Source organism: Tupaia chinensis, unplaced genomic scaffold, assembly GCF_000334495.1.
Source record: "Tupaia chinensis unplaced genomic scaffold, TupChi_1.0 Scaffold000510_1, whole genome shotgun sequence".
NCBI lineage: Eukaryota > Metazoa > Chordata > Mammalia > Scandentia > Tupaiidae > Tupaia > Tupaia belangeri.
The window spans coordinates 438,632-466,611 of NW_006160023.1; the positions used below are offsets into that span (position 1 = coordinate 438,632).

Sequence of the window (27,980 nt, forward strand, 5' to 3'; positions counted from 1 at the left end):
GGGAAAGAGAGATGGACCCTCAACAGTCTCTGGTCACAACAACATCCCCATTCACCAACCCTCCAACTGGTCAGGATCGTAGGCATGTGCATGTGTTTCAGGTCAGCCAGGCCAGGAGTCCAGACCCACAAGCAGCCATGTCACTTCCAACACTGCAGTTCTGTTTGCTACTGACACCACAGAGACTAGGCCTGAATGGTAATATTTTAACATGATCATGGTATAGAAGTGAGCTTGGAAAGCGAATAGCCATAGGTGGGGAAGAGCTTTCTCTGGCTCCTATTTGAAACTCTCATTCTCCCACTTGGGTAAGAAGGAGGGCAATGGGCTAGGAAAATGAGAGTTTGTAAACTGTGTATTATAAATAAGCAGCATCACAGTGCTAGTATTTAAAACTTCCTAGAACCATACCCTCCAAATGTGAAGGACCTCTGCTTTCACAGGTGAAGATGATGAGTTCCAGGCAAGTTAGATCATTTGCACTATATCTTTTTTTTTCTAAAAATTTTCTAAATATTTTGCATATTTAAGGTATATCACATATTAGAAGCTACATAGAGATGGTAAGAAGGTTACTATAATGAAGCAAATTAATACATCATCTCAGTCGCCCAATTTTTTTTTTTTTGTGGCAAAATCTGCACACCGAGTCTTTTTTATTATTTTAGTTATCTTTTGCATGCGAGAGAGAGAGAGAGAGACACCCCAACATGGCATCCACTTCTCAGGCAACCCCCCTCCTCAGCTAGCATGGATCACAGGTACTTGTGGAGGGAGGCCCCAGGACATGAATGTGGGACCGGCCCATGTGGATCGAACATCACAGAGTGTGGTTGCCCCAGTGTTTCCACTGCACCACTGGCTGGCCCTCACTCTTTAGGCTTCTTGGATTGCTATGTTTTTGGTAGCATTTAAATTTTTCCAGGTCCTAAGATAATTTTTCTTTTTTTTTGGAGAGGATTTTGCTATAGGGCACATGCATTCGCCAGACAGAGAGAGACAGAGAGACAGAAAGCAAGAAATCACCCCCCAGGGGGGATGGTCACGCCGCAGTCCCTTCTCCTCCATTCTCCTCTCGGGATCTTGGGCACGCACTCCCAGCATGAGTTTTAAGCCACCGGGTCCGGGACGCGAACCACGGTCAACTATGTGGGAGTCCAGCGACATAGCCATTACGCTAACTGCTGGTTCCCATCAGGTCCTAAGATAATTTTAACTAAGGCATAAAGAATTTTATTTTTCTCTTATTGGTTTTACTTCTCAGTTGATATTTATTTACATTTGAAGAAGAATTTGGGTCAGACTGTAGTGTACTAGTCACACAACTGAACTCACACAGGAAGCTCCCAGATTCACCTCCCGGGGCCTCCTACCCATGCATGTGCTCTTGATCCGGGCTGGCTGAGACTAGGGTCAGGTTGTTGCATGAGGACCCTTTTAGGAGTGCCTACCTCTTCCAAAAGAAATAAATAAATGAATTTCAAAGTAAAATTTAAAAAATAATAATAATCTTAAATGGGCATTGTTTTTCCCAAACCATTTTGAACCAAGTTCACTTTTCTTTGCCAAGGGCAGTGATAATGACCATGTCATCTCCTGTTGTTGATTTTATGTGCCAGGGAGAAAGACAGAGGGCTGTGTCCCATCCTTATTACTGAGATCCAAAGCCTTCTGTAAGGCAGCAAAGGCTTGGCTGTCTCAGAGCTAAAGCAGGGCTGTCTTCATTCTGCAGGCTTTGTGCCCATCTGCGCTCTGGGGCTGTCTCAGATCGGCCGCATGAATCTCGGGACAGACGCCAGTACCTTCAAGTTTTATACCATGTGTGGCCTCCAAGAAGGCTTTGAGCCTTTTGCTGTCAACATGAACCGAGATGTTGCAATGTGGTTCAGCAAGCGCCTCCCGACATTCGTCAATGTGCCAAAGGATCATCCACACATAGAGGTAATGTTACACGTTGGGGGTGGTCCTGGTGGGGCAGGTGTGCAAGGCACTAAGCTCACACTAATGCTCCTGTCAACAAGCAGCTGCTTACCTAAGCCTGTGCCTTGGCTATGTACCAGCCACCTCCCTACTGGCCCTCAGAGAAGTTGTTGCAGGCACTTTAATTGGGGCAGCTCAGTTGCATCTTATAAGAGAAGACAGTCTCGTGCCTACAGCCTTGCAGATTGATCCCTGAGCCTTTGGGCCACCAGATTGTCTCCAGATATTTCAGTACTGGTGTTGCCAAAGTAATACAGCACCCAGAGGCCTCAAACCTAGTTTTCTTTAAAAACTTTAATACAGGGACCAGCAGTTAGCGTAATGGCTATGTCGCTGGACTCCCATGTAGTCGACCGCGGTTCGCGTCCCGGACCCGGTGGCTTAAAACCCACGCCGGGCACGTGTGCGTGCGTGCCCAAGATCCCGAGAGGAGAATGGAGGAGAAGGGATTGCGGCGTGGCCATCCCCTCTGGGGGGTGATTTCTCGCTTTCTGTCTCTCTGTCTCTTTCTGTCTGTCTGGCGAGCGCACACGCCCTATAGTGAAAAACCTCTCAAAAAAAAAAAAAATTTAATACCTATACTCAAGATTCTATGTTCTGAGCTCATTATGTTCTTATGTTAATAGCTTGATGTTTTAGGCCCTTTTAGATTTTTTTTTATGGTGACATATCCAGGAGTTTAAGCTGAGATATGGCAATTGACTCTGATACGTCCACTGTCTATGGGGAGCTTAAAGGAGCCAAAGATTGAAAGAAGCCTAATCCAGGTTCTCGTCCTGCATCTGCTCATCTGTTTTACCCATGTCGAGCATGGCTTCTTCACAGTGGGGAAAAGGGGGAGACTGCTGACAGTACACTGAACAGCTGCACCCTACAGCAGCATTAGTTGGGGTAGACTCGCTGACTGGCTTCACTTTGACTTAGTTCCCTTAACGTACTCTCCTGTCTCAACTCAGCAAGCAGCAGCTCTCCACTCCCTACTTTCCTTCAGTCTTCAGCAGTGACTTTTGATTCCTCCCTCACCATTACTTTTTTTTTTTTTTTGAGAGATTTTCACTGTAGGGCGCGTGTGCTCGCCAGACAGACAGAGAGAGACATAGAGACAGAAAGCGAGAAATCACCCCCCAGGGGGGATGGTCATGCCGCAATCCCTTCTCCTCCATTTTCCTCTCGGGATCTTGGGCACGCACGCACACGCACCCAGCGTGAGTTTTAAGCCACCGGGTCCGGGACACGAACCGTGGTCGATTACGTGGGAGTCCAGCGACATAGCCATTACGCTAACTGCTGGTTCCCCCTCACCATTACTTTTGAAAAGTGGCTCTTGGAATTTTGGAAGCATGAGCTCCTTTGACAAACTAGAGGCCCTCCACTTAAAAGATAAATGAACCACACACAAATATTCTGGCTTGCTCATGGGCTGCAGAATAGGAATCATTCTCTTTAAAGCAGGATAGAGGCTCCAATGAGAAAAATTATGATTGAAATTTTCAATTTACTTCCCCGTCCTCACCCACACACCCACACACCCACACACAAAAACACACGGACACACACACTTCAAAGTCTAGTTTTGATCTTTCCTTGTCCAGCCCTGAACGCTGCTGTGCTTGTGCCCTAGAGCTACGAATTTCCTGAGTATTTAGACGAGGCTCTAGGAGCCTCAGTCATTAGTCTGCTTGTAGCAGAGATGGGGACCTGGCTGGTTCACAGAGGGTGTTCTCTATGGGAGCCTGGGCTTCTTTTCTGGAACTTTGGGCTTTCTGGTACTCTTTCTTGGGCTTTCTGGTTCTATTTCCCTTTTATGTTCTCAGGCTTGGTGACAAGCAAAATCTATGGAAGGATTTTCTTCTTAAGCCACTTCGCCCTGACCTAAAAGGTCAGCCTCTATGGACACCGCACTGCGTCACCCATATATCACAACCCTCTCTGGCACACATGCTCCACTGTTGGCCTCAAAGGGAACCCAGTGGGTTTTTAAATCTCTTCTTTCTCCAGCCAGAAGCAGATCTGTGATTTTTCTATAGGACGGAGGCCAACCAATGACAAGAATCATAGTTTGCCTGTCTCTGTCAACAGCTTCTATAGTTCACAGAATGCCTTGTTGCGGCTACATTGAGTACATCAAGAAGGAAAAAAGGGACAGGGCAAAGGTCCGGCCCTCTAGTAGGTGAGTATATGGGCTATGCTGTTTCCAGGTCATAAGAATTGATGGCACCATGGACAGCCCTCCTTGCCTCAAGGTGACCCACAAGACATTTGGCACACAGAACAGCAATGCCAGCATGATCTACTGCCGTCTGAGCATGCCCGTCGAGTGCCACTCGTCCTTCAGCCACAGCCCCTGTCTGGACAGTGAGGCTTTCCAGAAAAGGTGAGAAGGGAGGGGCCGGCTCTCTGTGCTCATTGTGTCTGCTCTACACTGAACTCTGTGGGTAGGATTGAGAAATGAGGATGTGTGCACACCCATGTGTTCATATGTGCACACGTGTGTGTGTGTGTGTGCGCGCGTGCGTGCACACTAACCAAACTAAACAGTCACGTGTGATGGCACTCTTGGAATCCCTAGCTCCCTGGCTGCCCACAATTTCTGTTTTTGGAGTAAAAGGGATGAGAGTACATGAGAAGGTGCAACTGTTGCTTTTGTGTGCAATGAGATGCTCCTGGGGGGTAGACAGATCCTGTTTTCTCTGCATAACTGTGGGCACTGTCCAACCCTGCGGCTGTGTGACTCATGAGTAATGCACCTTCTCCCTTCCTGATTGGGCATGTATTCCTGGCTGTCCCTCTTTCTTTGATGTCTATTTTTAATCATTGATGTCTGTCGTGTCTAGAACTGTCTTGTCCAGGATTCCTCTGGATTTCTATCTACTAACCTTTTAAACAAGCACAGCTGCTTCAAAGAACAGAATAAGCCATTTGGAGTTTTCCCTGCTTGTTCGATTGCAATCCCCCGTCTCTCTCTCTCTCAGCTCTAACTTGCCATCTGGGCAGAGGGATGAGTTGGAAGTCATAGCCCTGCCTCGTGGTGGCAGCTTCCAAGTGAACAAATTCCAAAACTAGTTGCGATCACTCGGGTATAGTAAATAGCCAGTTTCCTCAACTCGCCTTGATCGTTTAGGGTAGATCAATTGCCTGTCAGAACTGTGGGATTCTCGGTATAACTGAATAACTAAAACATGGATTATCTCCCCCCCAGGAAACAGATGCAAGAAATTCTCTCGCATACAACAACAGTAAGTAAATGTGCCCAATTATGGTTTTAATTATTTGATTCTTTGCTGCGCCTGGTAATATGCCCCTTACAGCAAAGATCTATCGAGAGATCCTCTTTAATTGCCAATTACTCTGTCTTTTAATATCCATTTTGATTCTTCCAGAACACATCTGTGGCATTTCTCAAATGAGGGGAAGAGAGATGGTTATTCAGTACAAGACAGAAGCTCTACCTGGAGCTCCTAATTGGGCAGCATTGTGTACTCATTACCCATTTGCCACAAGAGACCCAACACTGCCTTTTCTGATTGAAACTCGGTTGGAGGGTTTCAATTAAATCCTTTTGTTTGCTCTTTTGTGTAAACTTCCACGAGCCGGCTTTCCATGCCTCTGTGCAGGCGCAGAGTAATGTTGAAAGCAATCGAGTGTGTGGAAGGATCAAGAAACCAGCCCAGAAGATGGAGGCTGCTTTTGGTCTCTTTTTCCATAGCTCCAGAGTAGTCAGAAAGCATCATTTCCTAATTTCTTTTTCTCTCATTCTCCTTTAGCTCCTGGCAAAGAAAAAAAATGTCTAAGAAAGAAATGCATGTCCACTCCTTCTATAAAGTTACCCAGTAACCCTGACGTCACAGATTAGCCACAGGCGCAGAGTAATGTTGAAAGCAATCGAGTGTGTGGAAGGATCAAGAAACCAGCCCAGAAGATGGAGGCTGCTTTTGGTCTCTTTTTCCATAGCTCCAGAGTAGTCAGAAAGCATCATTTCCTAATTTCTTTTTCTCTCATTCTCCTTTAGCTCCTGGCAAAGAAAAAAAAATGTCTAAGAAAGAAATGCATGTCACTCCTTCTATAAAGTTACCCAGTAACCCTGACGTCACAGATTAGCCACGTCACCAGGAATGAGGTGCTTGCTGCAGCGGATAATACACGCAGTACAGGCAGAATGCCGTGCTCGGCATATCGTGTCTCCCCATTTCATCTTCATGCATTTAAGACTAATGTAATCATTAATCCCGTGAGACAGGTGATACTGCATACCATATTATGCTCAGAAAAGACAAGTGACTTTTCCAAGGTCACACAGTCAATAACCAACAGGACCAAGATTCAAGTCCAGTCAGTCTGGCTGACCCTTTGTCCTTCTAATTGAGAAAATTGGGCAGACTACGAATATGAGCCACTTTATTAAGAATAAATCTGCTTAGTTTCATCAAGAAAATGATGCAGTCACCTTCCTCAGTACTGTAGCTGTTACTGTAACAAAACGATGCACCTCACAGCTGTAGGACAACCCCAAGAACTGCAGTGCTTCTCAACACTGCCTGAGGTTGGACGTGATGGCCACACAGAGCACATTCGGTCATGACATAGGCTTTTTCTTTCACAGCCTCTTTCTCAAGATTTAAAAAATAACACAAAACCTCAGTTGGCCCTATAGAAATAGATAAAGTAGCTAGGTGCTCTGACCCTTGACTGGCCTCCCTCTGAGGGTAAGGACTGTGCCCAGCTGTCCTCTGTAGCCCAAGGCCAGCCTGGTGCCCAGGAGCAGGTTAGGACTCCATGCCGACCCTCTGAGCAGCTGCCACTGATGCCATCAACAGCATCTCCTGAGTAAAGTGCAGATTAAGTGCTTGCTTTTCTAGGTACTAAAGCAAAATAGAAGAGGGTAAATTAGGAAGCCAGAGTCTCAATTCAGCCCTCCTTCCAAGTCTAGAGCATAGTATGAGGGGATTTCAAAAACTTTGTGAGGGCCAGCCAGTGGCATGGTGGTTAAGGTGGCTGGATCCCACATGGCTGGCTAAGCAGTTCAAGTCCTGGACTTGGCAACTTGAAATACACACTAGGCACATGTGCATGTATGCCTAAAGTCCCAAAAGGAGGGAGAGAGGGAGGAAAAGGGATTGAGGCATGGCCATCCCCCTAGGTGGGTGCTTTCTCACTTTTCCCCCCATCCTCTCTCTCTCTTCCTCTCTCTCTCTCTTCCTCTCTCTCTCTTTCTCTCTCTCTCTCTCTCTCCAGCCTGTGTACATGGATTCTAGCAAATTTAAAAAAAATTGTGGAAATTGAATTTAAATGCAAGTTTATTTTGGTGCAAATAGTTTGAAATCCATGCATAATTTTTTCATAGCACAATTTTCTGTGCACTTTTTGAAGACCTCTCTTCCACCTCTATGGGTGTTTGCTTTTTCACAAAACTAGGGCCAAGTGGGCCACTGTGCTCTCTTCCTTGCCAGTCCCTCGCCCAGGCGTGGGGCTTTCACTCCCTCTCTGGTCTCTCCACAGCAATGCTACTACGCCATCCGCATCTTTGCTGGGCAGGACCCCTCCTGTGTCTGGGTCGGGTGGGTGACCCCAGACTATCACTTGTACAGTGAGAAGTTTGACCTGAATAGAAACTGTACAGTGACTGTCACCCTGGGCGATGAAAGAGGCCGGGTCCATGAAAGGTAAATAAAAGGGTTCTGGAGGGGCAGGGGTGCCCACGGTCTCCTTGCTTCCACTCCCTAACAGTTTTTTCCCTCCCACCTCATACATTTCAGCCTCTCTTAAAAGGGGGAAAATGAGGCCAGCCCATGGCCTGGTGGTTAAAGTGGATAAATTCCACATGTCCAACTGGCACAGTTCATGTTTTAGATCTAACGACTTGAGATATGCACCAGGTCTCTTTGCGTGTGTGCCCAAAATCCCAAAAGAAGGGAGAGATGGAGGAGAAGGAGTTGTAGCATGACCACACCCCATGGGGGGTGCTCTCTCGCTTTCGCTTGCACATTCTCGCTCCCTCTCTTTCACTTGTTCTCTCTCTCCAACACTCTCTGACAAGTAAAAAGTGATAATTAAGGACCCAATTTCTACAACATTGAACCAGACAGAGAAAACCCTTTATTGCTTGAAAGTTGGTTCAGAAGAAATTAAAGGATGTACCATATCACATAGCAGCTTGGAGCTCTGCATCCCAGGAGTCTGTAATGGCCGAAAGGAGAAAGAATAGAAAACAGACATAGCAAATCCATGGATAATACCATTAAATAGGAATTGGGAATTTTTAGGAAAACCTGTTTGAGGCACACGTATACCCTCCCACCAGTCTGGTCATGCTACTGTCAAAGAAAGAATCCTTGGTGACCAGATGTGCACCCAAGGTGACTCAGGACCAAGGCCATGATTTCTAGTACATTCCTCACCTGTTGCTTTTTCAGGAAAAAAAGGCATTTTTCCCCTTTGCAGCTATGTGTGGGAATATGGCAAGTTGTTTCTAAAGCTTGACCTTTACTCCCTACAAAGTTGGGAACGTTTGGCAATCCAATGCTCTTTAGATGATGCACACTTGTCAAAGACTAATGCTGGGGCCGGATGGTGGCACAGTGGTGAACCAAGGCAGTCCCACATGGGAATGTTGTCAGTTCTCATCCAGAGACCTCCCTGAGTATGCTGGCATGCATGCCTATGTTCTGGGGCTGGACAATGGTGGATTGTGGTGTTGTGACCCTGGTAGTGATGCCGTCTCTTTTTGTCTCTCTTACTCATGGAGGAAATAAATTTTAAAATAAAAAAAAGGAAAAAAAGACTAATGGCTAGAGGTGAATCACTCACTGTGCCATGAGGCACAAGTGCATGTGGGTGGTTAAGAGCACAGACTGCCCGGTTTTTAACTAAGTTTACAGTACTACTAGGAGTGTGACCTGAGAACAAGTCATTCAACTCCCCCTCTATAGAATAAACATAAGAGTTCTGATCACATAGAGTGTCATGTGAATTAAATGAGCTAATTCAGAGAAAATGCTTAAGATAGCACCTTGACTCAAACACCCAGTAAATATTTAGCATTGTCATTGCCATTCTTAAATGCCCATTATGGTATCAGAACCAGAGTAGATGGTGTGAGAAGCATCTGGTTTAAGTTGGAAAAGAATAAGTGTGAAAGCAATTGACCAGTCCAGGCTTTGGTCTTCAGACAGGAGGGAAGAAAGATGGTAGAAATGTCCGCCTCATTCGGGTTTATTGCTCCAGTTTGCTGGCTCTGCCACACTAGGCAGATTGCTTGGTTTATTTGAGCCCCAGAGACCAGACCACATTTATTGTGAAAAGTAACTGGCATGTTAGAGCCTAGGATAAGAACCAGTATATGGTAGACACTCAATAATTCTTAGTTCTTTGCTGCACCTGATAGGCAGTAAATACAGAATCGATTTTCAGATGTTTTAGATCATTTTGAATTGGGACCCTTTAAAATATGCCCAAAATTTGCTGCTTCATGTTCTCACAGCTTCAATGCATTATTAATTGGATTTTGTATTAGTTATTAATGCATTTAGTACTTCAGTCACTAAAAACCAGCAATAACACGGCTGCAGTTTAACTTCTATCGAAATATAACAATGGCTATAACTCTGAAAGAGGCTATTCATGTTGGCCCCTGTCTGAGAAGAGAGGATGTGAATGAATACTTATAAAGGAGATTTTTCACCCTCAGGGAAAGTGAAGGAACCTCAGAGAATCCTAGTCAAACTCTTGGCTTTCCAAATGAAGGCACAGTCCAGAGACAGACAGCAACTTTAATAGTTCACAGGGTCTGTTCTGATCTGTCCCCCCACACAGTGCTTGCCGAATGCATTCTTCTTGACCCTGGGGTGGGCCTGTCCCCACACAGCCAAGGGCCACATGGGAAACCAAGGGAGTCACATCAGATCGACCTTCAGACATTTCAGGGAGTTACTGTGGCATCAGGTATAGAGTTGTTCATTCATTTAACCTGAGCACTATGTTACTTGGATGATATACACTGGTGAAGGCTGAGAGGAGACAGAATTGGCAACCTTTTGCTAGAGCCCACCGTGAGGGGCTCAGGAATCACCTCAGCCATTGCCCATCTTCTCCACAACTCACCGGGGTATGAAGTCCTGCATTTAAGACATTTGGTTTTGGAGCCTTAAAGTCATCTGGTTCTTATGGTTTGCTTTTAAGTGTAAATGCTTATCATGGAGTTCTCCATCCTTGGGTTGGTAGACAGCTGAGACAGGCACCAAGCTGTTGGTTTGCCAGAGATGCAGGAGGCAGGACTCTAGAGATCGGGAAGGTGGGAGCGCATCGAAGGTAGTTTGTCTATTTCATAAGTCTCCCGTGGCCTAGGCCTTCATCCTAAGGAGTCTTAGAATGAGTTTTCAAGTGTTTTATAGTCTTTGCCCTTGTCATCAAATTGGGACTCTTAATCCAGATATTTTATTCTACCTCTTTTTTTTTTATGATAGAGTGTGTGTGCACATGTAAGAAAGATAGACACACCCTCAACAGGGTCTTGTCATGCTACAATCCCCTTTCCCTAGCTGCTAGCTCCTCAAGATCCTGGGTGCCCACATGTACCCAGTATGTTTTCAAACTGCCCTGGGGATCTGAGCCCACAGTTAGTCATGTGACCTCTAGCATGGCAGGTTCCTGTGTTACCACTGGATCACAACAGCTTGGCCTACCCTGCCTCTTACACCAAATCCTTATATAAGTATTCTTAAGTGGTCACCCTCTCACTGCCTCAGTATTCCATCCCTAAGGTGGGAATACTACCATCCCCTTTATCTTCTTTACAAAGATGAGCTGACAGAGTCCAGAAACAGGCATCTAAACCTGGTGCTCTTTGAATGGAGGTAGCCTAATAGATTGCCACATTCCTAAACTGAGTGGTCCATGCCTGGATAGAGTGAGTCGAAGGTAAATGAATGTATTTAAGAAAAAAAAATTATTGAGGTCTGATCAGACAGCCTCATAAGTATTTTACTCTTGAGTTTTGATTACACACTGCCTCAGTTCAGATTGTGTGTCTTGTCCTCTCTCTTTGGCTTCCAGTGTGAAACGTAGCAACTGCTACATGATCTGGGGTGGCGACATCGTAGCCAGTTCCCAAAGATCAAGTCGAAGCAACGTGGACCTGGAGATTGGCTGTTTATTGGACCTGGCAATGGGCATGTTGTCCTTCTCAGCCAATGGGAAAGAACTTGGCACCTGCTACCAGGTAGGGCAGCTTCTACAGCTGAGACAGTAGTGTCCCAGGCCTGGTGTTTATGACTCTGTTCTTCATTCTTTCTTAGATTCAGCATCTCCACCCCAGCATGCCGAGGTGATAAGCCTATGTGGTCTACGAACCACAAAGTGACTTCATTTTTATAGAGGGAAGAAAGGAGATGGGGAGAATACTTAGTGATTAATCAAATATTTTGGTCAACTTTCTAGAGGATGAAGAGACTTTTCCTTGATGATTAAGGCTCTAAAATGTTATTCCTTTATTACATAAGTATTTCTTGGCCAGGCCATATGGTTACCTATACTATGTAAGCTACAGAGATTTATAAGGTGACTACAGATGGGTTTTACTTTAAGAAATTTCTGTGCTCAAAATAGAAACTATAAAAACTGATTAATTTGCCAGGCAGTATTCCCCTGGCAAAATTATTATTCACATTCCCTATAGATACCTTGCAGGATCCTTTAAAAATATGTTTGTAAAAGTTATGTGTTTCCCTATTTCATGGACTATGAACTTCTGCAAAACTACTTAGGAAAACCATCAGTCACACACAAGCAGATTTATCTGTCATTAACCATAAAAACCTGATCTTTTTATCTTAGATGGCTAAATGATCTTGGAAAAATATCATATGAAATCTTCTTCTAGAAGTTTTGCAATGAATGTTAACACATTAGAAACTTTGAGCAATACTTCAGGAAGAAATGCATTTAACCAAGCAAGTTAAGTCAAGAAAAGAAATATTTTAACTTTAATAATTGATAAATTTCTATGAACCTAGAGATCCACAGAGCATACTACAGAGAATGCTAAGTTTAAGAAGTTAAAACAACTGGATTAAACATTCTTGACACAGGTAGAATAGAGAATCACATGTATGGGTAGACAGAGTGTTTCACGAATTCACCCTTCCCTACTGAAGAAAGTCAGGAAAGTGTTTTATAAAAATACTGATTTTGAAGAAAAATAAATCTTGCAAATGAAGAGAGAGGAGTTTTCAGGATTGAATGAGTGGGGGAACCAGCAGTTAGCGTAATGGCTATGTCGCTGGACTCCCACGTAGTCGACCGCGGTTCGCATCCCAGACCCGGTAGCTTAAAACTCACGCTGGGCGCGTGTGCATGCGTGCCCAAAATCCCAAGAGGAGAATGGAGGAGAAGGGATTGTGGTGTGACCATCCCCCCTGGGGGGTGATTTCTCACTTTCTGCCTCTATGTCTCTGTCTATCTGGCGAGCGCACGCGCCCTATAGGGAAAACCTCTCAAAAAAAAAAAAGAAAAAGTAAAAAAAAAAAGTAAAGATTGAATGAGTGGCACAGAGCATTATGGATTTAGGGAAGCAGAAAGTGTGTGTAAGGATCAATGAACAGGATAATAAGGGTCTTTATAGTTAATGGCAGTAGAGTCATTTGGAAAGGTAAAGAGGTACAGATAGAACTTGGGAAGCCATTGAAGGTTTCTAAGCAGGAGAGTGACTAAGGAAGCCAACATTCTTCCAAGGTCAATAGGTTAGCTAACTACAGTAGATAAAAAACATCCTGCTGTTATGTAAGTGGATCCTTCTGTTAGCCCCAGGTTACAGCCACTGGCCTGAAAAGCTTCTTGCTAGCTAGTTGTCTGGCCTGTGGTTGAAGAGATGGGCTCTGGGGGAGATAAAAGAGTAGCTATCCCAAACCTGAACTGTTCATTGACCAAAAATAGATGGACCGAGCCCAGCTGCAGTGACATGTACTGTTTAAGACACGACTGCTCTATAGGCTGCGTCCACGTGGAAGTCCAGGTTTGATTGCTTGGCCTGAAAGCCAGGCGTAATGGCTTATAATCTCAGCTACTGGGAGACTAAGGCAAGCTGAGATAGGCTGGCCTGGGCAACATAGCAAGACCTTGTCTTAAAGGAACCAAGGGAGTAGCCAGTCAGGTGGCATGGTGCTTAAGACAACTGGTTTCCACATGATTGACCATGTGGTTTGAGTCTGGGACCTGGCAGCTTGAAAAACATGTCAAGCATGTGTGCAAGCATGCCCAAAATCCTGAGAAGAGAATGGAGGAGAAGGTATTATGGCATGGTCATCCCCACCACCACCCCCAAGATGTGATATTTCTCTCTCTTGCTTGCTCACGAATGCACATGCTCTATAGCAAAAAAGAAAAAAGAGAGAGAGAAAAAAAAAAAGAAAAAAAAACTGGGATGATAGGGGACCAGTGACACAGCAATGAAAATGACACTCTGTGAGGCTGATCCACATGGAAAGGTTCTGAGCTCATACCTGGAGACCTCCTTGAGTTTGTGGGGGCATGTATATGCCCATGACCCAGGATGGGCTGAAGGTGAATTGTGGCAAGACCCTGTTGCAGGTATATTCATTCTGTCACTCAGTCTCTCTCATTCGTGGAGAAAATTAAAAAATTTAAAAAAGAAAGGAAAGAAAAAAAGAGCCAGGTGAGGTGGTGTACACTTCTTGTCCCAGCTGAGGAAGCTGGGATTGGGAGGATTGTGACACAGTGAGATCCTCACCTTAAAAAAATAAATTTAAAAAAAGAAAGAAAAAGAACAGATAAAGCAGACCCCTCCTGGCATCCTGGACAGCCTGTGGGCCTGGAACAGTCACCTGGTCTCCCCGGCACCTCCTGCAGTACCTGACTCTCTGCATCTCCATCTCCTCCTAAGAAAGAGTGGACTTACCCACACTTGGCAAACTTGGTCCAGCAGCCAGGGCCCAACCAGCTCTTTCCAGAAGGAAGCATTAGAAGCCAGAGTTTGAGGCAGAAAGTAAAGTGTTATCCTTTTCCACCTCCCCCACCCGGTAAGACCCCTGAGAAATTGTTGTATATACATGGCTGCTGTCCTTCAGAATCCATTAACTTTTTCCCATTAACTTTGGAAATGAGTTTAGCTAAAAGGTCCTCCCTGAGCTGCAGAAAACTCTAAAGCATCTAATAACTTTTTAAGGCTAGTTGGGCCTGGGAGTGCCCAAATAATAATGAATTCATTAAAAACAAAACAAAACAAACCATGGCATTCACATGGCAGTGACTCTCCTGACTCAGGACAGCCCATGATATTGAGGCAATGTTACAACCAAGAGGAAGACACTGCAGCAGTTTTATCTCATCTTTCACAGTGGTTCCTAGGAGACACGGGGCTAGTCAGCTGAGAGTTGGCGCCTTCCTCTACTCGATGCACAAATCTTGATTACACTGCTCAGGGTCCCAGTCCTGATTCTTGCCCTGAGCAACACAGTGTGAGCAAGTGTCAGGGCTCTGGCTGGGCCCTCCGGGAAGGCACACACCCAGCCCCCTTCTCATCCCAGGCAAGACAGTAACATGTCCAGCCGTGCCTCCAGTCTCCAGCAGTGGGATGATTGTTATTCTGCAGCTGTAGCCATTTTCATTTTTCAATTATCTCAAGAGGAACAGGCCAGCAATATTTATACACTGGCTTTCTATTCAAAAAGGACCAGTAACCAAAATAATAAGAGAAAGAGTCTCTCAAACAATGTTTCCCGACCTCCACGTTAAATAGCGCTATGCAATTTGAAAACCTTTTTCTGTCCCACTTAATATAATCAGTGGAGAAATGAGAAATAAAATGTACATTCAGGAGATACTCCTTAGTGATTACAATTCCAGCCACACTGCTCTGAGGACTGAGCCAGTTATAAGGGGGTTAGCTTTCAATTCAGGCCAGTTCTGATACCCTGACCTTCACACATGATTAGAGAGAGAACGTCTATTATTACAAGGACAAAATGGATCAGCCAGTGATCAGAGGTTCCTTAAATACAAAAGAAAAAGGCAAAGACATGTCACAGTAACTCTACATCTGGGTTCACCGCTTGTTCTGTTAGAGTGTAAGCTCCTCATCCAGAAGGTAAGCTGGAGGGCAGAGGCTAGCTGTCATGTTCTCTGCTGCATCCCCTGGACAGGGAGCGGTACCTAGCACAGAGCAGTGCTCACTGAGATGGTTTCAGACTAACTGCCTTGGCTGGAAAATCACTCATCTTTGTTTTTATTACTGCCTAATAAGTTAGAACAAAATTAGAAGTTTATAATAACATGAATTTATTTTTTAAGAGGTTTTTGCCTTAGGGTGTGTGTGCGAGACAGAGAGACAGAGAGACAGAAAATGAGAAATCACCCCCCCCCTCAGGGGGGGATAACCATGCCACAATACCTTCTCCTCCATTCTCCTCCCAGGATCTTGGGCATGCATACACATGCGCCCAGCATGAGTTTCAAGTCACCAGGTCTGGGACTCGAACTGTGGTCAGCCACTTGGGAATCCAGCAACATAACTGGGCATCGGTGGTCCCACAGTATGTATTTATTATTTCTCATTTCTGTAGGCTTGACTGGAGACTAAGGTTCTCACAAGGCCAAGATCTAGGTATTTGTGCATCCCCTGGACAGGGAGCGGTACCTAGCACAGAGCAGTGCTCACTGAGATGGTTTCAGACTAACTGCCTTGGCTGGAAAATCACTCATCTTTGTTTTTATTACTGCCTAATAAGTTAGAACAAAATTAGAAGTTTATAATAACATGAATTTATTTTTTAAGAGGTTTTTGCCTTAGGGTGTGTGTGCGAGACAGAGAGACAGAGAGACAGAAAATGAGAAATCACCCCCCCCCCTCAGGGGGGGATAACCATGCCACAATACCTTCTCCTCCATTCTCCTCCCAGGATCTTGGGCATGCATACACATGCGCCCAGCATGAGTTTCAAGTCACCAGGTCTGGGACTCGAACTGTGGTCAGCCACTTGGGAATCCAGCAACATAACTGGGCATCGGTGGTCCCACAGTATGTATTTATTATTTCTCATTTCTGTAGGCTTGACTGGAGACTAAGGTTCTCACAAGGCCAAGATCTAGGTATTTGCCGAGGTAGACCAGAATTTTATCTTGAGACTCTGGGAAGGATCATTTCTGAGCTCTTTCAGTGTCTGAAGGTTCAAGGTCTCTGTCAGCCAGAGCCACTCTCTGCTCCCAGAGTGTCCTTCATATCTTTCTGACTTTTCTTTCTGCTCCCAGAAGAAGAAAATGGCTACTTTTCAAGGACTCATACAAGTAGATAAAGCTGACAAGGTCTCCTTAAGGTCACCTGGCTCATAGCCTTTGCTTGCATGTGCAGAGAGCCTGTTGCAGGAGTTGCACCAGGGTCCTAAGAGTTTTCTAGAATTCTGCTTACTATACCACCCATGTCATTTTAATCTTCACACACTGTCATAAGCCCACACTTACGTTTTCCAAGACGTCCTATTGCTTTCAAAGCACCTACTCTCTTCTGGGAGTTTTGAGGAAGGCCCTGGAGTTTGGGCAGTTTATGAAGTTGACAGGAACTGGTCCTGAAATATCTGGAAATGAACTACCCTCTTCAGGTGACAGTCTTCATCCTGGCATGATTGAACTAAGCATAGGAAGCCTGCAAATGATTACATTATATCTCCTCCTCAGCACAAACTAATGGGATTCTTCTTGGTCAGATGAATTTTTCTCAACCATCAAAGCTCTTCTTGCGTAAGGTCATAATCCCTTGAGGAGGCAAGTTTTGTAGGTTTCACACATTCAGTATTCATGTTTAAGAAATCTGAAAATGAACCCGGAAACAACTACTGCCTGATGACCTAAGTCAGAAGAGCATCAAATCAGAATTTCCTGTTTGTGTCTCTTACTGCTAAAATCCGGGGTCAGGCACAAAATAGATATATAATTGGTACTAAATAATCATTTGTTGGACGTCTTTTATTTCATGTATTGCCAAATATCCTAGCAATCCATCCCTACTTCTAGATTTTATAGACATTTATTTCTTTGTATCATCCATGGGTACCTGAAACATGAGTATGTGCCCGATGCTGGTCCCTGACCTATGGTCCCGCTGCCATATACTAGAATGACTGTGTGCTGGACACAAGTCTGAGGTTTAATGAGTCTGGCCTGTTTAATCATGCACAAATTATAGTATTGGACTTCCAATATTTTAGGTCAATTATAGTCATTAAAAAATACATGATTTCATAAATCGTATGTTCAAATGCTTTGAGGAAGTTTATTATTTAGAGGTGCCGGCAGGTGGCATGGTGGTTAAGGCACTGGATTCCCACATGGCCAACCACGGTTCAAGTCCTGAACCTGGTTACTTGCTTTTTTTCTCTCTCTCCCTCTCCCTCTCCCTCTCCTTCTCCCTCTCCCTCTCCCTCTCCCTCTCCTTCACTGGTGAAATTGAAATAAATAAAGTTAAATAAAATAATTCTTTAGAAATAAAAAGGAACTGCCAGCAAATATTCTGACAAAAAGAAAACTCACTGTATTTATTCTCTATTACTGCATAAAAATATTACCATAGACCTAGTGGCTTGAGTCTGAGCACAGAGATGAACCCAGTCCCTCAGTGTCCCACTGGATCCTCTGCTGAGGGTCTCACAAGGCTCCAGACAATGTATCAGCCAGGTTGCATCCTTTACTGGAATTCTAGGGTTTCTCTCAAGCTCATATGGGTGTGACAGAATTCACTGTTCTGTGTTTGCAGAACTGGGCTCTGGTTTTCATGCTGGCTGCAGCAGGGGTTGCTCTCAGTCCCTTGAGACCCCCAGAAATTCATTGTTAGATGGCCCTTTCATAGGCCCTCTTACCATTTCCACTTACATCTCCAATTTGCTGAGATATGGACTCAAACTAGGTAACCTAACCAAGGCAATGGCAGTCCATTCTCCTTTGTGACATTCTGTTTGCTAGAAACAAGATCCAGGTTCTGAGAGAGGAGTGATGACTCACTGAGTTCACTTTAGGGTATGTCCTACACACTCACCACCCCTTAATTTCTAGGTGAGAGAGCAGCAAGAATTTCCTAATGTCTGCACTCGCTGCAAGGCAAAGAGCTTCAGCTGGTGGAACTACAGTTGCAGTATGGGAGTAGACATCATGTCTTATTCCATAGTCTACGGTGACTTTCCATTGGAAACACTGCAGTACTGGGGACCTAGGGGGACTCCAAGTCTACTCTTCTGTCAAAGCGAGCAAGTGATAAATTGAACCTCTGACGTCCTAAGCAAAGAAAGCCTCATGTCACATCTGACTAGCAGCTAGCAGACAGTCTATGAATCCTGTACCCACAGTGCAAGAACTGAAGTTGAACGGAGTGCAAAGGGGATAGAGAAAAGTCCAGAGGAACCCAGGGTGAAGGAGAGGTTTTAAGGATCTGGAGACAGCCTCTTGATGTTATTCCAGTGAAATACCTTCCCATCTTTATCTGGAGAACAGGGGACCAGCAGTTAGCATAATGGCTATGTTGCTGGACTCCCATGTAGTCGACCGCGGTTTGAGTCTCAGACCCGGTGACGTAAACTCACCCTGGGCCTGTGTGGTGTGTGTGTGTGTGTGTGTGTGTGTGTGTGTGCCCAAGATCCCAAGAGGAGACTGAAGGAGAAGGGATGGCACCGTGGCCATCCCCCTTGGGGGATGATTTCTCACTTTCTGCCTCTCTGTCTCTGTCTTTCTGGCAAGCGCATGAGCCCGATAGCAAAAACTTACAACCGGGCTGCGCCCGAGAAAAAAAACCCCTAAAAAAAAAAAAAAAAAAAAAAAAAAAAGAACAGTAGTTCTCCGTGAGGGGAAGGGGGCTGCTTTTGCCCCCACTAGAACTGAAGTGATCTGGGGAGATAGAGGGTCATGACATAGGGGGGCAGAGTGTGCTACTGAGCTGTAGTGGGGAGAGGGCAGGAATACAGCTCAGTATGCTACAATGTATGGGACCCCTCTCACAACACAGTGACCTGCTAGTAAGGCCCTTAGAGTTCCGCTGGATGCAGTTGTCTCTCTCTAATTGATACTAACCATATTGGTTAAGAGGGGCTGTGTTCTCTTTCTAGCAACTGAGTCTCTCCATGTTGCGTGTGTGTTGTCTGTTGGTCCAAGGCTGAGAAACCCTGCCAAGGAATCTCCCTGGGTTTGCCTGACTGATGCCATTACGTGTATGTGCAAGCCTGGTAAATGATGATGTCACACAAGTGCTGGATGTCTTGATGCTTTCTGAAGAGCAGGCATGTCAGGCATGTTGAGTGGCCCATAGCAGGCGCCGCCAATTATGATTGGTGGTGAGCTAGCGGCTGTCGTCTTGATTGTCCTGACCTGTGGAGAAAGCCGTTGGCTACAGGTACCTGAGAGAAAACGTAAAAGGATCTGAGATTATTCAGCCAGACACAGAATGTTGAAGACGGGGGACAGTAAGACCTCCACTAATTGATACCAGGTCTCTAAGAATTTCTGAGCAATGGAGAATGACCAACCAGCCACTTTCCTCTGTCAGCTGAGATCAGAATGATCTGGAACATCTAATGGTTTAGCAAGCTGTGATTTTATAGCTCTCAGCAAACCTCTCCATTTATTTTGGTTTCTAGGTGGAGCCCAATACCAAAGTGTTCCCAGCAGTCTTCCTGCAGCCTACAAGCACTTCTTTGTTTCAGTTTGAACTCGGGAAGCTGAAGGTATTTATCTGTCCTCTTATCTAATGACCATGACAAGAGAAGCTAACATTGACCATTAGGGAGAAAGTTTCAGGCCTTCGGAGGTGGAGGAAGAGAAGCCCACCTCCTCGTATGTCTCCCTAGACTCCTTATATTTGCTTGTAAAATTCAGATAACAAAATATATATTCTCATTCTCCCCTCTTTTGGGTGTTCAGTTAATTAATATTCATATAATGTATTATTCAAAGTCCTAAGTAATGCTAGCAAACTCCTTAGAGGTCTCCCAGATATGTTTCTCTCTCTTTAACTGATACCGACCATAGTGGTTACCATGAGCCGGATGCCTTATCCAGCAACTGAGAATCTCCATATTGTGTGTATTTTCTTCTCCAACACCTTTCCACCTTGCCCCAGAATGCAATGCCCCTATCTGCGGCCATATTTAAGAGTGAAGAGAAGAACCCAGTCCCACAGTGTCCTCCTCGGCTGGACGTCCAAACCATCCAGCCTGTGCTCTGGAGCCGCATGCCCAACAGCTTCCTGAAAGTGGAGACAGAGCGGGTGAGCGAGCGCCACGGCTGGGTGGTGCAGTGCCTGGAGCCCCTGCAGATGATGGCGCTCCACATCCCCGAGGAGAACAGGTGCGGGAGGGCCCAGAGAGGAAGGGGAAGGCCTGGGAGGTGGGCAAGATGGGCCTAGACAGCCCAGAAGAGAACCAGGAGCACCCATGTTGGATCTTGCTCAGTCCAAAGATGGCTGTTGATGTCCCTGATGCCTCCATTTCTGTTCTTTCCCATTCCCATTTCCATTATTCACTCAGATACATGTGGGAAATGCACTGTGATCTGCCTGCCACAGGGCCTTCATTGCAGCTGCTAGTGCCTGGGATCAGGGAACGTTTCCATGCCTTTAATTACAAACTAAGGGGCCCTGAAACATAATTATTTATGACAAGAAGGGAAAGAATAGGGCATACAGAGCTTGACTTAGAGAAACTAAGGTTCCTATTGCCTCTTATTAAGAGGTACTCTTGCCCAGGACTCTTGTTTTCTGGCCTTGGGTAAGTTACTCACGTCCTCTGAGCTTTGGTCTCTTCATCTACACAGTAAGAGAAATGCCTGCCTAAAAAGTTGCTGGGAGAAAAACTAATGAGACTTTATAGATAAACAACTAGTACAGTTTCTGTACATGAGAATTAAATATTTATTGCAGTGGTTATTATTATCCCTTGGTCTCTTGACCAGAAAAAAAGAAAAAGCAAGGCAGAGTTCTGCAGGACAGGGTGGAGATATTTGATGCTTACATAGCTCCCATTTAGTTATCTCGTAGATCCTACTTGGATATTATTAGTAGCTGGACAGGCTAGTACAGGAAAGGAGTAGAAAATACCAGAAATCCAGCCCAAAAAGCCAATTCTAAAGGGTCCTCACATCCATGATAAATATCAAGACAAAACAGAAACACGAAGCAGAGACCTGAGCCCAAGTCTGGTCCCACATAAATAAGGGAGCAACACACAGGCAAATAAAGCTGGAAGAAAATAGGAAGGGAAAAGTGAATTAAATTAGGCCAGCTGATCCAAGATCTGAAAATGTTCGCTCTCTAGACAAGAGTGCAGGTGTTTGTTTTCTGGGAGGCAAAACCCCATGGATGATGGTAGATTGACAATGGGCTTTATCTATGTCTTCTGAGGGGCTTTTACATCAAGAAATGGAGGATCTACTTGCAAATGAGAGGGCCAAGTCACCAAGGTCATATACCTGAATGATTGTTTATTTGGGAGTTTAGGGTTTTTCTCTAATAAAGAGCACTTTTTTAGTCTTGCAGATTTTAAGAGCCTTATAGTTAGATATGTTGGATCACCAGGAATTGGGATATGGACCAGAGCCTAGAGAGGAATGGAAGTGTGATAGAATCTCCTCCATCGTTCTATCCCTTCTGCCTATTGGGGGCTAGGTGAAACTCCCAGGGGCTAACAGAGTGAACCTGAGCAAATTCTGGTGTATTCTTCATGGTCCACTTGATTGCTTGTCCTGTTTCCAGGTGTGTGGATATCCTAGAGCTCTGTGAGCAGGAGGACCTGATGCAGTTCCACTACCACACACTGAGACTTTATGGTGCTGTGTGTGCCCTGGGGAATAGCCGAGTAGCCTATGCCCTGTGCAGCCATGTGGACCTCTCTCAGCTCTTCCACGCCATCGACAACAAGTATCTCCCTGGCCTCCTTCGATCTGGTTTCTATGATCTTCTCATCAGCATCCACCTTGCCAACGCAAAGGAGAGAAAGCTGATGATGAAGAATGAGTACATCATCCCCATTACCAGCAGCACCAGGAATATCCGCCTATACCCAGATGAGTCCAAGAGGCATGGGCTGCCTGGGGTGGGCCTGAGAACATGCCTCAAGCCAGGGTTCAGGTTCTCCACCCCTTGCTTTGTTGTGACCAGTGAGGAGCACCAGAAGCAGAGCCCTGAGATCCCCTTGGATAGTCTCAAGACAAAGGCACTGAGCATGCTCACAGAGGCAGTGAAGTGCAGTGGAGCACACATCCGGGACCCTGTTGGGGGGTCTGTGGAGTTCCAGTTTGTGCCTGTGCTGAAACTCATTGGAACCTTACTGGTCATGGGAGTGTTTGACGATGACGATGTTCGGCAGATCCTCCTCTTGATTGATCCCTCTGTGTTTGGAGAGCATGGTGGGGAGACAGAGGAGGGAGCAGAAAAGGAGGAAGTGACCCAGGTGGAGGAGAAGGCAGTGGAGGCTGGAGAAGAGGCCAGCAAGGCAGCCCGCAAGGAGTCTCCAGTCAAAGGCTTGTTGCAGACTCGATTACCTGAATCTGTCAAGCTGCAGGTAACTCTGGGCAGCAGTGATGGTGCCCTGGGGAAAAAGCCTTAGAGGGCAGGAGTGCAGCCTGGTTATGAGACTGGGACTGCAGACACTGGCCACAGCCTGCTGCTGAAAGAGTTCAGCAGAGCTGCTCAGAGAGCTCATTGGGGATGCATCTATCTGATGTGAAACGCACTTCTTAAGTCTCTCCATGACAGAATAAAACTAACCCTCATCAGTAAGACACATGCTTTAGGATTGCTTTTTCTGGCACCAGGGATGGGTCTGCACTGATCAGATCTTTCACCCTTTGTTACCAAAGTGCTTATTTGTGAAATAGATAGCTGGAGAAGGGGAGGCCTCTTGGCTGCAGAGTAAACTAAAGGGACTGGCTTACAGGGTCATCGCACCCATCACCTGCTATCATTGGGTGGCAGGCTCTGCCCACCAAGCTGATATGGCCCTGTTATGTTAGCATTCAGAGAACTGCCATCAGGCAAAGGAGATCAGTCCTACTATCAAAGCCACAGCCTTGCCCCATCTAGGAACCCTCAACATTGTCTAAAATTTAGGTTTTCCAGAAGTAAGCTAGCATCAGTGATGAACTGAGGATGACAGCTCTTGTCTTCTGCACGCTGAGAAAAGAGAATGAAATAGACTGAAACATTCAGTCTGTCCGAGTGGAGCAAGTCTGGGTCAGCCATCCCTGGTTTTCAGTTCTGCTTCTCAGCCTCTTGCTCTCTGTATGAACCTACCAAGTCCATAGCCGATCAGAGCCTGAGCTCTATTATTGTAGCATGTGGATGCTAACCCAGTATTAAAATAGGCTTTTATAAAATACAATAGCAAATGTGTTCATCCTAAAATGTGTTATAATACAGCTATCACAGTAGAGGATCTCTAATCCAGTGGGTTTGGTGGGTGGTCAGTTCATCAAAATGTGAGCATAGAGGAGAAGCATAGCCAATTTTACATACATAGCTTAAACTTTATTAAGACATATAAATGTGCTAGTTTGGTGTAGTGCCAAGACTTTCTTTAATGTGAGTCCCCTCACTGACACATAGATTTCTTTCCTTTGCATAGATGACATCTGAAACACACCATCTGTTTGCCAGTTTGGGAATTTTGTTTTGGTTTTTCTTTTTTAGAGACAGAGATTTGCTATAGGGAATGTGTGTTTGCCAGAGAGACAGAAAGCAAGAAATCACTCCCCAGAGGGGATGGCCATGCCACAATCCCTTCTCCTTCATTCTCTTCTCAGGATTTGGGCATGCACACACATGTGCCTAGAGTGAGTTTCAAGCCACTGGGTCTGGGACTCAAACTGCAGTCAGCCATGTGGGAGTCCAGTGACACAACCATTACTCCACCTTCTGGTCCCACCAGTTTGGGAGTCTTTAAAGTAGACTTTGATTTAGAGGTAATTACAAAACAACCTAAGTGCAGAATGCTATTTCAGTTTTATGATTTCCCCCAATTTTTTTATTGTCGTCTCACACTCAATTTTAGAGTGTTCTTTTCTTTTTTTTAAACAAGATAACTTGCCTTTTACACATTTCCTGGTCATTCAACTTAGTTTCCCAGCCCAGCTGCTATGGCACAGGGATAGTACTGGCACCCTGCAGTGCTGGAACCCATGCAGCCACTGTAGTTCAGATCCTAGGTTGGCCTGAAAAACACATCAGGCATCCACACGGGTGCCCAGGATTCTGAGGGACTGGAGAGCTGGAGGCCTGGAGAAAAAGAATCACAGTGTGATGAGACCATGTTGAGGGTCCTTTCTCTCTCACTCTCTGTCTCACGCATACATGGGCTTCCTATCGTGGAAAGGAAGGAAGGAAGGAAGGAAGGAAGGAAGGAAGGAAGGAAGGAAGGGAGGGAGGGAGGGAGGGAGGGAGGGAGGAGGAAGGAAGGAAGGGAGGGAGGGAGGGAGGGCAGACGGACCTAGTCTTCCTATTCATTAGCTTCAATGATTTTTAGTTAAATGATGTAATTATAGTCACAAGTATGACGGGCATAAGCTCTGGGTCCTGGTTCCCCTGATGAGAGTGGAGGTGTGCACAGCTGCCAGAGTGTCCTGCCGGGCAGGAGCATTCCATGTGCTGGCAGCATCTGTCACCTGTGCCAGACAGCCCGGAGAGCCTCTGTTAATCACACGAGGTGCTTAAGTGAAGGCAAGTTAATAGAACTTCTGCTTTAATAAAAATATCAGGAACACATGGAGGATTAGATATACAGTATGGCAAGTGCTTGGCATAATATCTGGCAAAGAGTGCTTAATGGTTATGGTTATTGCTGTTGTTATCAGAACAAGTTATAATAGTGATAAGATTACTAATAATTATGATCCAAAAGACCTGATTGTAGAAAAAATAGTACAGATCAAACAAAAGAAATGAAAGGTGGGGAGGAGAACAAACACCTTAATTTTCCATCCTCTAGGACTAAAAGATGGCAGAAAAGGAGGCAGTGCTCACGTGCATGATTTGGTGCTAGTTTTTGTACTGAAATTCTTGAAAAAATGCTGTCTTAGAAATGCTCCGTTCTCTCTCACAGGTGGATTTACTCAGTCATGAGTGAGCTCATTTTTCTCTTGTTCCCTGGCCTTGACGAGCTGGTCTCTGAATTCAGGCCAACTTGAATTTGAATAATAGCTCTATGGTTACTGCATGACACTGGACAAGTTATTTTAATTGTATAATTCCCAGTGTTATCATCTGTAATATGGAGATGTAACTTCACCAAAATACCTAACATGTTAAATATATATTTGTGTGTGCGTGTGTGTGTGTATTACCTATTTGTTGTTGCAGATGTGTGAGCTCCTTAGCTATCTCTGTGACTGTGAGCTACAGCACCGAGTGGAGGCCATTGTGGCATTTGGGGACATCTATGTCTCCAAGCTACAGGCAAATCAGAAGTTCCGCTACAATGAACTCATGCAGGCCTTGAACATGTCTGCAGCCCTGACTGCCCGGAAGACCAGGGAGTTCCGCTCACCCCCACAGGAGCAGGTGAGAGTTCCTTCTGGAGCCTCTATCCAATTCCTGTGGAAGACATCTGAAACCATACAACAGGGCACTCAAAACTTTTGTGGTGTGTAGGACAGACTCAAGAGCTATGAAAAACTAGAAGACCCACCATGGCACCAAGAGACAGGCTAGTCCTATGCTAGTAACAGCTGAGGAATATGTGCCAATTATGCTGTGTGGGAAAATAACCTCTTCTAAACTGCACAGGGGGCAGGACTTCCTCTCTTCCATCTCTCTCTCCTTCCTGTACCTCTGTTACTGAGTCAAAGACAAGGCCACTGTTTTCAGCAAGGACCTAGCACCCAGAAAATTCCTGCCAACCCTTCCAGGAGTCCCTGCCTCTCTATCAAAGACCAAAAGAATACAGGCAATGTGCTCTGACCTAAGAGAGCCAGTGCACAGTCTCCCTCACCTAAGGTATTCAAACCTCCGTGCACACCAGTTATGACCCTCTTGTAAAGCCTCCCTAACCCTGTGAAGCCTGGAAACCAAGACTCAGAGAGCAAGTCATCTTTTGGGATGTGGTGTATTTGTTCATCACATTACCTCGCCTTGTGGTCAGCCTTACTTAGGTGCGAAGACTTCTTTGAGAACCATCACAGTGCTGATGAGAAACTACTACTTTTTTTTTCTATTTAAATTTATTTGTTTACATTCATTCACTGTACATCATTACAGCATGCAAAATGAGGTTCTCCAATCAGAGTACACTGTATATTGGCTCAATCAAGCACATCGACATACATGTTACCATCAACAACTAATTTTCCACTTCTTGTTTCCTGTATGATTTTGCTTTTTTCCCCCATCCTTGATTCCCTGTCTCTCACCTTCTGCCATCTCCCACCCTTCTGAAACTTAATGAGGGAGGGATATCTGGTAAATAAGAGTTTTCGTTTATCCCCACTGCTCTGCAGCTCACTTCTACCCTGCAGGTTGATAGGCCACTGCTTCTGGGGTGTTCATAAGAGAAGATAGATCTTCCAGTAAGAATATTAGTTTTCTGTCTCTGAAACCAGATCTTTGAATCTTAAATATATTCAATGAGCAGCCTATCCATAAACTGTTGTCAGTATAATCACCACCATTTTATATTAATGGCACAACTACAACTTCATCCAATTACTTTCCTAACCTATTTAATAGAACATAGATATTTATATTAGCTTAAACATGAGCTACACAGTCAGCTTTTTAAAGATACACTTGAATGATACTGACCTTGCTAAGGTGCAGAAAAAACTTACCCCTGTGTGATGGGTTTACAATCTCTCTACATTGTTTCTTCAGCTGTAGAATGTGTGTAACGTGTGCATCTCTCTCCCAGAATTCTTGTGAAGATCTCATAAGATAACTCATTTATCTTGCTTAGTACAATACCTGTCAGAGGGTAAGCCTTCTGCGAGTGCTATGAGCTACCATGAGGTTTAGAGTTAGAGGTATTTACATTTGCCTCATGCCACGCTCTATGACCCTGTGTCAGTGACCCAATGAATGGAACTGCCATCTCCATAACTAGTAAGGACTAAGGCTGTCTAACACTGTCCTCATAGATATAGCTCTTAGTCCTAATATCTGAAGGACACTGTTGGCTCCTTCCTTCCTTTCCCATTCTTCCTCTCTACCCTCCCTTCTGCCTTCCCGGGCTTATCATCATTTCTTCCCATAGTATTCTCTCAACAGTCATTTCAGAAGTCTGTAGCTCAAGATGTTCTTCCCTTATGTGTTAGATCGGTGGTTCTAGAGCAGACATCAGAATCACCTGACAGGCTTAATAAGACACAGGTTGTCTAGTTATACCTTTATGGATTCTAATACAGTAGGTCCAGAGTGAGATCCAAGAATTTGCATTTTTATCAAGTTTTCAGATAATGCTAATGCTCTTGGCCTAGGAATGAAATGAATGAAAGGACACTAACTGCTATGAAAGTCAGCTGTCCCATCTGCCCCCATTCCCAAGTACGTACTTCTAGAAGGCACCTACCCATAGAGTGCTCAGCATGAGGGATAATTTAGTGCCATCCAAAGATAAGGAGGAATTTGATCCATTTCAGAGAACTGCAATGCAGAATCACTTGGAAAACACAATGCATGAAAATTAGATTTTTAAAATGGTAATATCTTTCCACAACCTTTGAAGGAAAAAACTGGAGATTTTTTCATCCCTACATTCAGAGAGTATTTAGAAAAGTGAAAGAAAAAAAAAAAACTTGGGGATATAACTAAGCACTAAACAAGGTAAAACCATCAGTTTGTGATTGTTGGCATAGTAGCCAAGCACGGTGTTCTTATCTCTTCTGTTGTTAACAGCAGAAAGTACCTGAAACTGGGTAATTTATAAGAAAAAAAAATAGGAGTTTATTTAGCTCACAGTTTGGAGGTCCAAGGCCTGGGAGCCATATATGGTGGGACCATGAAGAGTCTGAGACATCACATCACAAGGGAAAGA

The 27,980-nt window shown here is 44.9% G+C and overlaps 1 protein-coding gene across 1 annotated transcript in view; it reads left to right on the forward strand.

Annotated features, from left to right (window-relative positions):
• LOC102495495 (ryanodine receptor 3) overlaps positions 1 to 27,980 on the forward strand; it is a gene marked incomplete at its 3' end in the record, with an annotated part of 299,734 nt that overhangs the window by 201,976 nt on the left and 69,778 nt on the right. The window contains exons 29-37 of the mRNA XM_006156625.1: positions 1,733 to 1,941; positions 4,179 to 4,354; positions 5,180 to 5,216; positions 7,477 to 7,640; positions 11,029 to 11,194; positions 19,602 to 19,688; positions 20,084 to 20,310; positions 21,713 to 22,520; positions 25,313 to 25,513. Coding sequence (XP_006156687.1) covers positions 1,733 to 1,941; positions 4,179 to 4,354; positions 5,180 to 5,216; positions 7,477 to 7,640; positions 11,029 to 11,194; positions 19,602 to 19,688; positions 20,084 to 20,310; positions 21,713 to 22,520; positions 25,313 to 25,513 — 2,075 coding nt within the window. The remainder of the gene's footprint in view (positions 1 to 1,732; positions 1,942 to 4,178; positions 4,355 to 5,179; positions 5,217 to 7,476; positions 7,641 to 11,028; positions 11,195 to 19,601; positions 19,689 to 20,083; positions 20,311 to 21,712; positions 22,521 to 25,312; positions 25,514 to 27,980) is intronic.